The following is a 17,125-nucleotide window of genomic DNA, read 5'->3' as shown; positions in this document are numbered from 1 at the left end:
TGTTGCTACTAGAGACCGAGTATACCTCTGCATCTCCACGATTGTCTTGGAATAGGATATTGTTTTAGTTACAAAGGAATATTTATCTGGATTCACTTCGGTAAACGATGCGATCTATGGGATGGCAAATAACACTAATAGGGTATCCAATCATGGTTTGAACCAAATGGCGGGTTTCAGATGAGCCGTCAAAACAAAGTTAATTCATTAAAGGGACATGTTACAACTGCAATTTCTAGTTTACATGGAAGCTTAGTTTATTATCTTTCTAAAAACATCATGGGTGCACATATTTATGCTTAGTTTCATTGAAAAAACTTAATAATTACATAACTTTGATTCGTACCATGGTTTGAACTACACTGTTCATGGTTTGAACTAAATTCGTACCATGGTTTGAACTACTGCAGCAGCTCCTAAATATAATACTAATCACATGCATGAAACGCTGAGGAAATCTATAGAAAAGCAAATTTGCTTTACTATTCATCTTCTCGTATTGGATTAGTAACTCGAAACGTGTGAAAATCGTCTAAATTATCGATATGAAAATTGCGATTTTTTCATATTGGAAATGTAAACAAAATGCTCCAGCTAGGCGCATGCAGCGCTCCTAGCGGACAGCAGCAGACCATGACTGCATTTACAAGTTCAAACCATGGTACGAATTTAGTTCAAACCATGATCAGTTTTTACCTTGTATAAATGTTACTATTTTAACTATTTAAAACTGTTTCTCAATTGTATGATGATGTCAATCGATTACAGATAAAAATAGCGTTCTTTTGATATATTGATCTCTCTCCTGTGTCATAAAATGCGTCCTTTACGTGCTTTTTGAAATTATGCCACTGGTAAGGGGGATTTAGCGCAAATTCAGGACGTTTTTAAATCGCTCCATTTTATTACTTAAACAATATGTACGAATATTTAAATAAACTCTATCACTTCCAGTATACCTAAATATGCCATTCATACTGTTTTAGGTTCATTGCCTGCCAATGAGATGGTTATTTCTACTGATTTCAAAATGTTTCAAACCATGATACGCTTTTCACTAGTTCAAACCATGATTGGATACCCTACGCTGTCTCGCGACGAGTAAAAAGTTAAAACATGCATGCACGGTGGCATATGAAAACAGGAGAATCGCGTTTTGGACGACCGAAAAAAAAAGCAGCACTCTGTATTTACTTGCTCGATGGCTACTGCAAACTAATGAATATCGCGCTTGTTTTGACCGAAACAAAACGCAATACATGCGCATGAGCCATCGAACACCAAACTGATATTCTATTATTTTCCCGACGACTAAAACGCGCACTTGCTCGATGGCTACTCCTGTTATTATTGCTTTTGACTACTGGACGTAATAACCAAAAATAAGCAAGCCGTCTGGTGGCATAATTTTGGCTAGGGCTTCAATATATGACGAATCACAACGGTTAATGTGCTCAACCATAATAGGCTAAGGTTTGAGCCATATCCCCTAGTATGAGTTAAACGCCGTAAACTTTTTACAACAAGAGAATTTTCACGTTTTTCCGAAAAGTATCTAATAATTCTTGTGCCGTCAAAACGTTCTTTTTTTCATAACTAGGTACCGTTAAGGTCATTTTTTTAACGAAAATGAAAAAAAAAACAGTTTCAAAAGATTGCTTATTTTTTGGTAAAATTTTCTTCCGAAACACTACCCATATAAAAGAAACCGTTTGCACATTCCGTTCGGAAGCATTCTAATCATGTAGAGATGTGTGTGTGTATCTTCAATCTAACCCCCACTGTCCGGCAGTGGTATTATGGAAGAAAGCTGTCTTTAATAAAGTCAGCTTTAGCCCGGGAGTTAGAAGGTGTTAGCTCTACTGCAGCTCCAGTGACCCATTTCAGACTGCCTGGTAACTCACGTCCAGTCCGAGGTCACTTTCACATGCAATAAGCCCCGCCTGTTTATGCTACCATTATCAATTGGATAATGGATCCATAAACAAACTTCCGGATTTTTAAATCCAGCGCGTATTTAGTTTTGGAATCATATAAAAACATATTGAAACAATCTCACCAAATTCCGGATAAATAAACTGAGGAAGAGAAGACTAGTGTCCACGAAAAAAACACTACTCTTCCAGCGCTATTCACACATTTATACATATTTTCACCAAATACATCCCCATATTCAAACTAAACAAACGATTTCACACGCTCAAATACACTACAAGAATACACTTGAGTTAAAGTCACCAAACTCTTAAATCTCAAACTCTAGATCACTTAAACTTTTTTCTTCTAGTACATTTGCATAATATACACATCAGCCGAATCTATTTCTTACGGAAACGAACCAGCATTCTAATCATGTAGAGATGACCCAAAATCAGCCATATTGTGCATATTGATAATAATTTGTTAGTTATGTCGTTCAATTGTGGTGCAAAATCAATTTTGTCTATCCGGCAGCTGTCCCTCGGCTGTCCGGACAGTGAAATTCTTATGTAAGCAAATAGTCATTTTTACACCTGTATTGTTAAACTTACTTTAATTCAATTGCTTTTTCTTACTAAGGTGTTAGGAGGCCCAGAAATAAGTAGAACTTGAAAATTTGAAGATGGCACTGAAAAAGGTGTGAATTTAGAGTATGATGTAAGTAATTTAGCTGGACAACCGAATATGCTCTTATAACACATTTTAATATCCACAACTCAAAGCAAGTGAAACATATTGTTATTCTAAATGATGTCTCTACTCATGTAATAGCAATTTGGTTATATTTCAACATGATGCAATAGTGTCCGGTACTAGGGTACGCTTTTCGTCGTCGCAAAACGTGTTCAAATGCTCATATGTTCATATTTTTTGTATATTGTATAACAGTTAATATAATCCGCATAGTTAGTAAGATTTTTGTTGTATGGCTTATGTGTCCGTCACTGGAGGATCTCCCCCTACTCCTTTACTATTTTTTGTGTAGAGTACTGCGCATGTAAAAGAAGTACATTTTTCTCATCGAACGTTATTGGGATATTCTGTTTTATATTTTTCCACAAGTTACTCGCTATTTGAAAGGTAATCAAACAAACTTTCAGAACCTTTTTCAAAACTGAACTGATTGGTTGGTAGCGTTATATCGCTATGGATCTCCGAGGATTCTATAGAAAGTTCGTTTTTGGATTGAAATGATATTCCTTAGCAGAGTGTATGTAATTAAGAGTGGCGACACTGTCAGAATTGGAACAAAATTCATCTGTCATTCCCATACAAAATCGTGTTCCAAACGAGCAGGAGACCTGTGAAATGCGGCACATGTCGCCACTCTTAATTACATACACTCTGTCCCTCAGGTACAACTTTGTTGTACGAAAAAGGCAACAATTTGCGTTATTTGTGTCTATTTGAAATCAACAGATTACATAAATTTCCAAAATCCTGTCGTTTTACGGTTCTACATACTGTCCTAATACCTCTACAATCCACACCACGCGACAGGCATAATGTGTGCATTCCGATAACGAACCATTTCCGTTGCCCAATATCTGAGTATTATCAAATCACATAAAATCTCATCCTGGGCTTAGCTACGATCGCCGATGGTTTCGTATTGGCTCATGATACTAGCATGATTCACTGTAAAAGTACTGATAGCGGTATGCTTTGCAATGTGCAAAGGTGTCATAATTTTATCGTCGCCATTCATCGCCCGCCCCGGTAGATCTCTGAATCTTGGTCATATGGACTACGTCATAAACCTACCGAGGAAAAATTGGCGTCATTGATAAGCCTTCGGAAAAGATTCCTCATCGTGTTATCTACTAATTCATCCAAACGCTAGAAAACAATCGACCCGGTCGTACGAAGAGTTCAGTTTGGAGCTTACCGCGAACAAGGACAGGTGTCAGAATCATACCACCAGCATCGACTCGAAGTGGGTGGACATTGAACGTGAGAATGTCCAACCTTATCACAAGTTTTGCCCTGGTAATAGGGATCCTAGCTGCTATAGGAACAAATTCGGTTACCGGAAATGATGCGAATTATCTTTTCACGAGTACAAGGTGAGTCTCTGGAGATACTTCAAAACATTTGATTTTACAAGCGATAGAATAGGCTTAATTTTGATACGCTACTGAAAGGAAACATTTTTCATCACTAGATTAGATTAGATAAAGTTATCTTTAAAGAAATCATCACTCAAACTCATTCAATGAAATTATTATTTCCAAAAATCACCAACATAATCAATCATCGTTTATATCTCCAACAGCCTTCCCGCAAAAGAAATCACTCCTACCCTCTCCAACGGTAACATCGCTTTCGTAGTTTTCGGAGATGCGGTACATATGAACGGAGTCTACAATGGACTACAGGGTCTGAGCCACCGAGCTCGTATTCCCAATTACGCGAACATTCAAATCCTAAACTGTGCTAGCAGCATCGTCCAACCGACCGGATGTTACTACCAGTTAGATATGAAGAAAAACATGTTCCGTACTGTGTACGAAGAACCACTGGGAGACTACCGTATCGTGCACGATGTTTACCCGCATCGGTACTTTGACATGGCAATTGTGAACAAGATACGGATTCAGCGATTGAACTCTCAAAGCACCATTTCAGTGAATATTGATCGATTTCCAGGCAGTGAAAGCGTTGACTTCAATTTTAATACACCTGAGCTTATAGACGTCGGTGGTGCACTCTTCACACGCGAATGCGGTAAAACCAAGCAAGCTGAAGACATCCGGTATCAACAATACGGTCATGATGTTTGTGTTTATTATCCGGATCTTCAGAAAACATTGGTACTGACCACAGACAAAACTGCTGAAGAATTCAACTTCTACACAGTATTCTCACGCTCAATGAGCGAAGCAGACGACGAACTTCAAGGAATGAGGCAACACAATGTTGAATCGGTCCATATTTCTGAAATGGAACGCGTTTGGGAACAATATGGTATCACTGTGGAAGGGAACGATGACCTCGATCGTGTGCTGAAAGCAAGCTCTTTCTATCTATCCAGTTCGCTACCGTCCGCAAACACCAACCAGGTCAACAGTTATCCATTCTACGGACTTTCACCATCCGGTTTGGGTCGTGGGGGAGAAGAGTTGTTGGAATATCAGGGTCACAGCTTCTGGGATACGGAAATATGGATGTTCCCACCCATTTTGTTGATGGATCCTAAAAACGCTCGAAAACTGCTTCGATATAGAACCGTAGTTCACAAAGCAGCTGCGGACATTGCAGCAAATAACGAGTACGAGGGATGGCAGTTTCCTTGGGAATCAGCCTTCACTGGTGCAGAAACAACTCCGGAATGTTGCCCAGAGGTAGTCGAGTTCCAACACCACATTACCGCTGACATTGCCTTCGCTGCCAGACAATATTTTTACGCAACCGAAGATTTGGACTGGATGCGCACTGAAGGTTGCAAGTTGGCTTACGAAACCGCCAAGTTCTGGAAGAGTCGCGTTGAGTACAATAACGAAACTGACCTCTATGAGATTCACCGTATCATGGGGCCCGACGAGGACCACTACAACGTGAGTAATAATCCTTTTACGAATGTTGTTGCTGCTCATAATTTGATGTTCGGAGAATTTGCTGGTTGTCTATGCGAAGGAGTCGTTGGAGCCACCAAAGAAGAACGCGCTAAATTTGTTGAAGTTGGCAAAGGGATGACACTGTTGCACGACGAGGAAATTGATTACCATCCACAATTTGAAGGATACCAGCGAGGTGATTTGATCAAACAAGCCGATGTGGTGCTCCTCGGATATCCTCTGGAATACTCAATGAATGTGTCAACAAAAGCGAATAACATGGATATTTACAGTCAGGTAACTCGCTCTAATGGGCCCGCCATGACTTGGGCGATGCACACCATTGGTCACCTGGACTTGGGCCAGACGGAAGAAGCTGAGCAAATGTTCAGCAAGAGTTACCAACAGTACATGCGACAACCTTACAACGTTTGGAGTGAAAATGGTGACGGAACTAATGGGACTGGAAATTTCATAACTGGCGCCGGTGGTTTTCTGCAGTCTATCATAAATGGTTACGCCGGAATCCGCCTACACAACGGAGAAATGCTAATAAAGAAGCCCTCACGATTGCCCGGAACTACCAGGCTGTATATACCGGAAATCAACTATCTGGGGATCAAATTCTATCTGGACATCACAGCTACTAACACAATGTTTGGGCTCAAAGAAATATCGAACACGGATGCTGTCAAATTCATCGTGGATAACGTGGAGCGTTCACTTTGCAGCAACTGCTCCAGTGAGTACTTTTTTACGAATTTGATCTGATAATAGTTTTATCTATATGATGTATTTACTTCCACAGCTTTGTTCAACGACCAAGTTGTTATTCGAGCCAATAGAGCATCCAACTTTAACGGATGTCAACTAGCGGAGACTAAGATTGGGATTAGGGTCGCTGATCAGGATAACGGAGCTTACCTAACACGTGTTGCACCAACGTTGATTGGACTTATTTTGGCAAGTTTCGTACTGCGAAATATAATCTAAAGTAAGTTCTAAGTAACACATCGATCCAGATATAAATTACCATCAAGATTATGTCATAAGCACAACCATGCATGAAGCAATAAATGCAATATCTTGTATTGTCTTCCCATAATGTATTGTAACACAGATTATTAATTAAGGTATCACATCGTGCCAATTTCTCGCCTACCTAAACATGCATAGGATTTACCAATTTCGATAACGAGTCAGTCAACATTACGGAACCATACAGATAAGTTTCATTTACGCGTTTTATGTTTGGAGTACTACCCAAACTGTGACATCTTTTCAAATGCTATCTGTTGACTGTTCTTTAATGTGTATGACTAATTAAATTAACAAATCGCTTTATTAACACAAACGGCTTTGAAAAAAAAAGCAACGTAAAAAAGAATTTAGGTGTAGTGATAAATGATTAAGCTGAATACCTGTCACATCAATATGTCAAAGCATAATAACGTAAAACGACCATTACGATGTAGGGTAAAGGAGGTATTTTGGACCACCAGTTCGACAGCTCATATTTTGGACCACTGAGTGCAAATTCCTCTTGGTGGTCCAAAATAAGAGCCCCCGTAAAGGTGGTCCAAAATACATCCTTTACCCTACAACCTTATGAATGGGTGGTGGTTCAACTAACGGGTAAGATAACAGTACCGATATAGAAATAGGGTTTCTTAGCCCATTCCCGGCCTTACATGCGTATAACTCCATTATTTAATTGATACTTATGACAGGAAGCAACTTTTCCTCAATTTTAAAGAGCTGTGTCTGTAATGGGGTTCACTTCCGCTTAAAAAATAGCTATTCTTGCTGAACATCGTTTGAAAAAGCTTTTATTTGATTTAAATTAACGAGGTGTAGCACGTATTTCAATCACAGCTAGTGCTTTTTCGGCATACTTCAATTTCCGGCATAAGCGATTTTCACTCAATCTCTCAGCTTCTCAATCTCTCATACGCTAGGAGAATAATGAATTCTGTCATCAAAAGAAAAAGTAGAATCATGACAAAAATTTCACAGCGAGGTATGGGATGCGGCTCTCGAAATAATTTTCAAAATTTCAAAATGATATTTATTTACAAAAAATTTAAAGCATGAGGTTAGAATTTTGATCATCTACATTATACATATATTAATTTGATAATCTCTGTTTGTAATTTTTTAAATTATTTTCATTTTCATTGGCCTTTACCCTATTTAGTGTTGATCTTTGAGCTTTGGCGCTATCTGTTTACATTGGGTTATCTTTCACTCAACACTACTCACGGCTTTATGACAAAAAATGAGTATCGCCAAAACATTCACTGCGTGAAAATATACGTAGCTATTTAGCTTTCATTTCGTGAGTATTTAAAAAATACAGGGGATGGACAAAATAATTAGGATAGGCAAATTTTGGGTAAAATTAGATGTGTTGTAACTATTTTAGTTATCATCCGATTTTGACAATTCAGGAATGCCTGAACTAGAAAATTAATGCAGTTTGACGGTATGTCCATGGAACGGACTATGGCCACCGGATTCCGGAGATATTCCGGGTTTTCCGGAGGTAGGTTCAAAACCGTAAATTTGAGGTGGATATTAGGAGAAGTTGTGGTTAAAAATTGAACAATATTAGTAACCACAAATAAAGAAGTGCTCTTGCTGATTGGAACCATATATTGAGATTTGGAATCGGACCAGAATCAAGTGAGATATGGCCATTTCTTTATAATCGGTTCCGATCGATACTTATCAAAGGGGTCAGGCCACAATTTCATTTGAATCTCGCTTTTTGATAGATCGTCAACTATGATTTTATTCTAGAAGGCCTGTAATGTGTCTAGAATGAAAACCAATTGAATAAACGGATCCTGGAGTCGCTGGGATGTCCCAGGGAACCTGTGAATGGGGACATTTAAGTTTTAGCACCAAAATCAGTCATTCGACGGCTCTTTTTTATGGTTTTCGATCAGGAAGCGAAGAATAAATATAGAATGGTCCATTGACGACTCTGACCGCTTCCAGGATCTACGGATTGGCTCCGGGGAACCTGTGGAAGGGGACATTTTAGTTTTACCAAAAAAAAACCAGTCGTTTGACGGCTCTTTTTTCATGGTTTTTGATCAGGAAGCGAAGTATGAATATAAAATGGTCAATTAACGGTTCTGACCGCTTCCCGGACCTACGGATTAGCCCCGGAGGAACCTGTGGAATGGGACATTTTAGTTTTACCACAAAAACCAGTCGTTCGACGGCTCTTTTTTCATGGTTTTCGATCAGGAAGCAAAGTATGAATATAAAATGGTCCATTGTCGGCTCTGACCGCTTCCAGGATCTACGGATTGGCCCCGGGGAGCCTGTGGAAGAGGACATTTTAGCTTTACCACCAAAACCAGTCGTTCGACGGCTCTTTTTTCATGGTTTCCGATCAGGAAGCGAAGTATGAATATAAAATGGTCCATTGACGGCTCTGACCGATTCCAGGATCTACGGATTGGCCCCGAGGAATCTGTGGAAAGGAACATATAAATTTTAGCACTAAAATCAGTTATTCGACGGATCTTTTTTATAGGTTTTCAATCAGGAAGCAAAGTATAAATATAAAAGGACCATTGAGCTTTGACCGCTTCCAAGACCTTTTGGTTGCCCCGAGGAACCTGTGGAAGGGGACATTTTAGTTTTTACACCAAAATCAATCTCTTCTTTAATATAAGCAACGTATGAATATAAAATTGATCATTGATGACTCTGACCGCTCTCAGGACCTACAGATTCCCCCGGAAAACCAGTGGAAAGGAACATTTAAGTTGCAGCACCAAAACCAATAACTCGACGGCTTTTTTTGGGATTTTTTATCAGAAAGCGAAGTATTAGTATAAATTGGACCATTAATGGATCTGACCGCTTCCAGGACTTACGGATTGCCCCCGAGGAATTGTGGAAGGTGACATTTTAGTTTTAGCACAAAAACCAATCATTGGACGGCTCTTTTTTCATGGATTTCAATCAGAATGTGAAGTATGAACAAGAAATGGACCATTGACGGCTCTGGCCGTTTTCTGGACCTACGGATAGCTTACGGGGAAGCTGCCTACTTCATACTTCGCTTCCTGATCCAAAGCCATGAAAAAAGAGCCGTTGTATGACTAGTTTTGGTGCTAAAACTAAAATATCCCCTTGCACAGGTTTCCTGGGCCAATCTGTAGGTCCAGAAAGCGGTCAGAGCCCTCAATGGTCCCTTTTATATTCATTTCTCGATTCCTAATCGAAACCACTAGAAAAGAGCCGTCGAATGACTGGTTATGATGCATAAAATAAAATGTCCCCTTACACAAATTCTCCAGGAGCAATCCGTGGGTCTTGGAAGCGGTCAGAGCCGTCAATGGACCATTTTATATTCATACTTCGCTTCCTGATCGAAAATCGAATGACTGGTTTTAGTGCTAAAACTAAAATGTCCTCATTCACGTTCCACGGGGCCAATCCGTAGATCCTGAAAGAGGTCAGAGCCGTCAATGGACCATTTTATATTGATACTTCGCTTCCTGATCGATAACCATGAAAAAAAAGTACCATCGAATGACTGATTTTGGTGCTAAAACTAAATTGTCCCCTTCCACAGGTTCCCCGGATCCAATCCATAGACCCTGGAAAAGGTCAGAGCCGACAATAGACCATTTTATATTCATACTTTGGTTCCTGATCGAAAACCATGAAAAAAGAGACGTCGGATGACTGGTTTTGGTGCTAAAAATAAAATGTCCTCTTCCACAGGTTCCTTGGAGGCAATCAGTAGGTCCTGGAAGCAATCAGAGCCATCAATGGACCATTTTATATTCATACTTCGCTTCCTGATCAAAAATCATGAAAAAAGAGCCGTCGAATGACTGGCTTTGGTGGTAAAACTAAAATGTCCCCTTCCACAGGTTCCCCGGGGCCAATCCGTAGATCCTGGAAGCGGTCAGAGCCGTCAATGGACCATTTTATATCCATACTTCGCTTCCTGATCGGAAACCATGAAAAAAGAGCCGTCGAACGACTGGTTTTGGTGATAAAACTAAAATGTCCCCTTCCACAGGTTCCCCCGGGCCAATCCGTAGGTCATGGAAGCGGTCAGAACCGACAATGGACCATTTTATATTCATACTTCGCTTCCTGATCGGAAACCATGAAAAAAGAGCCTTCGAATGACTGGTTTTGGTGCTAAAACTTAAATATCCCCTTCCACAGGTTCCCCCGGGCCAATCCGTAGGTCATGGAAGCGGTCAGAACCGTCAATTGACCATTTTATATTCATACTTCGCTTCCTGATCGAAAATCATGAAAAAGGAGCCGTCGAACGACTGGTTTTGGTGATAAAACTAAAATGTCCCCTTCCACAGGTTCCCCGGGGCCAATCCGTAAATCCTGGAAGCGGTCAGAGCCGTCAATGGACCATTTTATATCCATACTTCGCTTCCTGATCGAAAACCATGAAAAAAAACCGTCGAATGACTGGTTTTGGTGCTAAAACTTAAATGTCCCCATTCACAGGTTCCCCGGGGACATCCCAGCGACTCCAGGATCCATTTATTCAATTGGTTTTTCATTCTAGACACATGAGAGGCCTTCTAGAATAAAACCATAGTGGACGATCTATCAAAAAGCGAGATTCAAATGAAGTTGTGGCCTGACCCCTTTGATAAGTATCGATCGGAACCGATTATAAAGAAATGGCCATATCTCACTTGATTCTGGTCCGATTCCAAATCTCAATATATGGTTCCAATCAGCAAGAGCACTACTTTATTTGTGGTTACTAATATTGTTCAATTTTTAACCACAACTTCTCCTAATATCCACCTCAAATTTACGGTTTTGAACCTACCTCCGAAAAACCCGGAATATCTCCGGAATCCGGTGACCATAGTCGGTTCCATGGACATACCGTCAAACTGCATTAATTTTCTAGTTCAGGCATGCCTGAATTGTCAAAATCGGATGATAACTAAGGTAGTTACAACACATCTAATTTAACCCAAAATTTGTCTATCCTAATTATTTTGTCCATCCCCTGTATGTATTAGGGGGAAAGACGGCTTTGGCAGGTTTTGTTCTATTATTGGCAGCGGGGTTTTTGTCGACCAAACTTTATGAAATTTGACACAATATACTTTGATATGCAAAGAATGTTTTGGCCAAATTTGAGCATAATCAGTCATAAAAAACCCCCTGACAATAATAGAACAAAACCTGCCAAATCCCGTATCTATTATTTAAAAATTATTTATCGCCTCCCCTCTAAAATGAGATTCCTGGAATTTTTTATTCCAATCATCATATAACAACTAGGGGAAAATCGATGATTACCAAGAAATAGTCTAAGAAACTTGTTTATTGGAGCTCAAGCGCCAAAGTGCATAACGAAGCCGAACTCGATAAATTTATGTTATACCCTGCAAACAGCTAGAAGAGCATGGATGGGGATTATGCTTTGCATCGTCATCTTATGATCATATACACCGTATTGTTTCCCACCACATGCCAAAATGAAACTTGATATGTGAATGAATAAGTTTAACAAGTTGCGTTGCGTTGCGTTGTAACGGAGTATTTCGTAGATTGCGTACTGATAGCTGTCATGTATATTCTTTATCTTTCTTTCTTAACTGCTTATGGATTACTAATTGGGATTTAATAGAAATCCAATTGGGGGTCTAAAATGATAAAGCATGAAAGCTACCATTGCTGGCCACGCCCATCTTCTCCGTTACCAGGGAAGGGAAGGAAATGTTGGTATGACACCCACTTAACGAGAGGCCAGCGACTCACCGACGCCCTCATAGATGTCAAGGAGTTGGATGGTGGGTAGGGATATAGTTTAGGAATATCATCATAAGCAAATGATATAATAAGATTGAACGAACGTTGGAAGTGACCATGCTAAGAAACTTATGTCACTCCATTGTTGATTTCCCTGGGATGGGGCAAAGCTATTAAACTTGCCCTGGCTAATTAGCCTAGGTTTAAGCGCCAATGCTCGCTCTCTAAAACGAGAAAGAAAAGAAAGTTTATTACACTCCCATTTCCCCTATATGTTTCCTAATAAAATTAAATTATTATGTTATAGGTTCTATATCCTTCCGATAAATAGTTCACCAATTCCAGGATACCTGTATCATTTGTTCTGATAACATTCACCTTTTACCAATTCCCTCTATTGCTCATAATTCCGATATTATACCTTTACATCTGTTATATCCACCATTCTTCCATCGTATCACCAGTTCGCTTATTAGTGCTGTCCAATGAGTAGCTTGAAGTAGCTCGAAGTTGTTCCCGTCCTGCTTGTTCTTTATTGCCAACAAATGGGCATGAGCAGGACAGAAAGAAACCTCGAGCTACTTCAAGCTCTCATTGGACAGCACTATTATCTTCCCCTTATACTTCTTTTTTCGTGTTGTGTTTCCCAACTCCTTCTACAAACTCATTACTTCTCATTTTCTCATCAACGGCCGATTCTTATGATACCGATATGATATATTTCCTTTTTTCCATTCTAGCTCGCAATCCCTTTTACTATCGATTGCGTAGTCTATTACCAACATTGTTGTTCTGTTCACGATCACTTTCTTCCCATTCCCACCATAAAAACTAAACTGTTACTTTTCTCAACCTAACCTGAACACTTAATAAACCAACCATCCGTTTGCCATCCGCCTTTCGCAACTCTATTTTCGTTGGCTTTTCTTAACTTTTTTTTATTTTTCCATTCATGCCCATTACCACCTCCCTCCAACTTTTCATATGTTTATTATGACACCACTTTCAGCCCTTTCTCACGACGACTTCGCTGTTAAGCCAACACGCAGCCTCTTTTGCTACAAAACGAATCAGTATTATTTGATCTGTTCATAACCACTTTTTCCAATTCCTTCCACAACTTCAAAACTCAAAACTGCTCATTTTCCTGACACAATCCTCCCACCTCAACATCAGTTCTCATAGTATCGTATTTTTTTTCACAATCGCTTTCTTCAACTACTTCCAGGCTCAAAACTTCTCACTTTTCCTTCTTATTAGGACCACACGTGTGAATCGAAACCACCATCTTCCCTTTTTCAATCTGTTTTTGATGCACTACCAATACGCAACTCCATACCGATATTAAATGCACTTTTTTTCCCGAAACACATAATTTTTCCGGTGTTCAAAAATTTAGTTTAAAGATTATGACAGCTGTTCTTTCTTGCAAATATGTTTCACATCTGTTCTATCAATGTATTCAGAATTGCGCACACGAACCAGTGTTGCCACATATTAAGATTTATCTTATTTATAAAGATTTTTTTATATTTTTTGATAAAGATATCTTTATATAAAAATTAGAGATTTTTTGAAAAAAATAAGATTTTTCAAAAAATTTGGGCGTTTTAAATTATAGTGTTCTGTTGGGCGATAAGGTAGTTTTCACTTAGTCAAAATGTCGTTTTCAATTTCTGTTCAGTGACTTTGTACTTACCAGATTTGATTTATTTAGATATTTATTATTAGGTGAAAGATTATTTCTACAAAGCGGTAGAATTTCACCCATCCGACAGCCGAACCATCTACAGCACCATTGCCCAACAGTTCCATGAAGGTTGAATTGCTTATAAGAAACATCACGTCGGTTTCGGTTCGAATAGTAGAAGCCGGTAGAAGTACTAGAACGCTAGTGGCGCAAATGTCAACATCGGTTTGACATTTGTAGTACCGGTACTTTGGCTGTCAGGACGAAGTAACCTACACACTTAAAATAAATCGCAGATTTCTGTGAAATTTCACCGAAATCTCAACAGCAGAACTGTTCGGTGAATAATTTTACAGATTTTCGGTGGTTTTGACAGTTTAACAAAGGAAAAATCGCCGAAAATTTGGTGAAATAATTACCGAACAAATCTGCTGTTGAGATTTCGGTGAATTGAAGCAAAATTCACCGAAATCTGTGAAATGATTTAAGTGTGAGATGTTAGTCACGCGAACAGGAACGACATTAGCAATCTTATACTTTTGAATCAACTGTTCGAATGGTGCAGTTATGATGAGGTCGAAGAGGTCTGGCATGCGACTGCTGAAAAACGACTAACCTGCTTTGATTGATTCCTTGGCTCTCTGTGCAAGTTACGCGTTTGTAAAGCTGCCGTCGTATTTGGGGCAGTTGATGCGCGATATCTATAGCTACTTGCAGCCCAAAACTTTTGATGGAGTATGTCATGATTCAAAGCATCCTGGAGGTCAGCCGATGGAACAATTGCATCCATCAGCAACCATATGGCAAACGCTTCAATCAGTAGTCAAAAGGAAAGCCCTGAGTTCACGAACATGTACATTAGAGTGGGGCGTCATGGTCATTTTTTCAAATCAATGGTTTTTCGAGGCCATTCTGGGTCCTGAACAACTGTGCAGATTTTGTGACCGATTGGTTGCTTCCTCGCTTTCCGCATCGCGTTTGAAGTTTGTATGGAAATTAGTATGGGAGAACGTTTATTTTTGCATTTCTACTACTAGAGGTTTCAATTCATCGTAAACCAAGTGGCACATTGCGTTAAAGTATAACCCAAAGGATGGCGAAAAACTTTGCTGAAGAAGCCACGTTGCTGGAACGTCAACGAAAAAAGTTATAACGCTTCGAAGATTGAGTGTTCAAACCATGTGCAAAAAATCGTTTATTCTGCCAGCACTGCCGAACTACGTAGACCAATAATTTAACTGAGTGTTATTTCAAAATAATTGATCTTATAGGGCTTTAGAGCTAATGGGAGCTATCCGGAATCATTTCACAAAGAAAAAATCCGACAAGAAGGAAGTTAGGTTTTGCCCTTCGATAACCATAAGTCGTCCGGTAGTGCTGGCAGAAACATTGATTTCTTGCATATGGTTTGAACAATCAATTTTCGAAACGTAATAACATTTTTTGTAGACCTTCCAGCTATGTACCTTCTTCGGCAAAGTCTTTCGGCATCTTCCAGACTATATGCTAACGTATTAAGTCACGTGATTGATGATAAATTGAAGCCGCTAATAGCAAAAAGGTAAAAAAGTACGTTTTCCCATACTAATCTCCATGTAAATTTAAAATGCGATGCGGCATGCGAGGTCGCAACCAATCCTGGCAGAGCCTGGCAGGAGCTCTTGATAAGCCGCAAAAGAAAACTTTCTGCTCAATCGCATGTAATTTCTATGTGGAGTGGGAGAAACAAATAAACAAATAAACAAACGCTTTAACTTGAATGATTCCGTTCTTAAGGCAGCTTCTCCCGTCGATTCAAAGAATTTGGAGAACATTACCAGTCCAAGCTCGATCCTGGAGGAGTTTCCAAACTTGTTTAAGAGCAGAGACGAACAGAAGTTGGAGAAAAAGTTTTGAGAAAGAAAGAGCTCAGGGCCGCAATTCTTTGCAAAATAATTCAGATTGAAGAGCAGAACGATGTGATGACAAGATGGGCGAAATTGCTAGATAGTTAACGGCGAGATGGAAAGCTGGCATTTCCATTAATAAGAAAGTTCAATTTTCTTCTCATCTCTCATTCGTCAGCAGCTGTCGAAAGCACGGGAAAATTGTCGAATTCGACGAACGGATGAAATTCACTTCAGCCTTAACTACATCAAGATTTTTTTTCAAGATTTTTTGCTCACAAATAAAGATGAAAAAGATTTTTACGCCTGAAAATAAAGGTGAGGTTAGAAAAATATGTGGCAACACTGACACGAACACATATTCACGAGTCGTCCGTCACGACCGTCATCCGAAACTTTTTCCGGAAATCAATCGGCCATTTTCACCAACCGAATTACAAAGTGACGGAAATTAGGCGCAGAAAACAAAATGCGTCCACTCGTAAGCGCGGCACACTTCGATCCCCTGAATGAATAAGTTTAACAAGTGTCACAAAACTAAACAAAACGATTGATCATGTTAAACAATAATTTCCATCTATATAATAAAAATGAAATGGTCTGTGTTCGTATCCGCATAACTCGAAAACGGCTGAATGGATTCGATTCATTCCTTCAGCAGATATGTTCGTTATCGTTTCCGACGGGTTTATATGATATTTACTTAATCAGAAATCATTAGTTAACTTAAGTAGATTAAGAAAAACTAAATTAAAGATTCGTAAAGAAATTTTGCATGGGCAGTTCACAACGCGCATTTTCGCCTACTATGCAGGACAACGTCTGCCGGGTCGACTAGTTGTAATATAACAACATTCTTAAGCCGTGCGATAAGATGTGCGGCTACGCAACACCATGCTAAAGGTGGCTGGGTTTCATTCCCAGTTTGCTCTCGAAAATTTTCAGGTTGAAAGTTTTCTCGACTTCCCTGGACATCATATTGGCCTCTTAGTATGCGAATGCATAAAAATGGTTATTTAATAACCATTATGCAAGTTTTCTTGACTTCCCTGGACATTAGACTGGCCCAGAAAACAAAAAGTTGTCGAATTCCACGGGGCACCCCCCAAGATTGTGTCTTTTGGTGAAAAAATCAATCTCTGAAAATTTCAGCTCAATCGCTTGTTGCATAAGCTGGCGCATTTGATTTGAAGTTTGTATGGAGATTTCAGTCAAAATATATAGGAAAATAC

General features: G+C 39.4%; 1 protein-coding gene across 1 annotated transcript; it reads left to right on the top strand.

Moving 5' to 3' along the window:
- Positions 1-3,693: 3,693 nt before the first annotated feature.
- Positions 3,694-6,642, top strand: LOC134217015 (protein-glucosylgalactosylhydroxylysine glucosidase-like). Its single transcript, XM_062695767.1, has 3 exons — positions 3,694-4,046; positions 4,256-6,279; positions 6,346-6,642. Exons 1-3 carry the CDS (start codon positions 3,940-3,942, stop codon positions 6,528-6,530), a joined length of 2,316 nt encoding a protein of 771 aa, XP_062551751.1. The 5' UTR covers positions 3,694-3,939; the 3' UTR covers positions 6,531-6,642.
- Positions 6,643-17,125: the final 10,483 nt, after the last annotated feature.

The sequence above is a fragment of the Armigeres subalbatus genome, chromosome 2, assembly GCF_024139115.2.
Source record: "Armigeres subalbatus isolate Guangzhou_Male chromosome 2, GZ_Asu_2, whole genome shotgun sequence".
Taxonomy (NCBI): domain Eukaryota; kingdom Metazoa; phylum Arthropoda; class Insecta; order Diptera; family Culicidae; genus Armigeres; species Armigeres subalbatus.
Note: the sequence above shows the minus strand (reverse complement) of the source record. Positions and strands in the feature narration are given on the sequence as shown.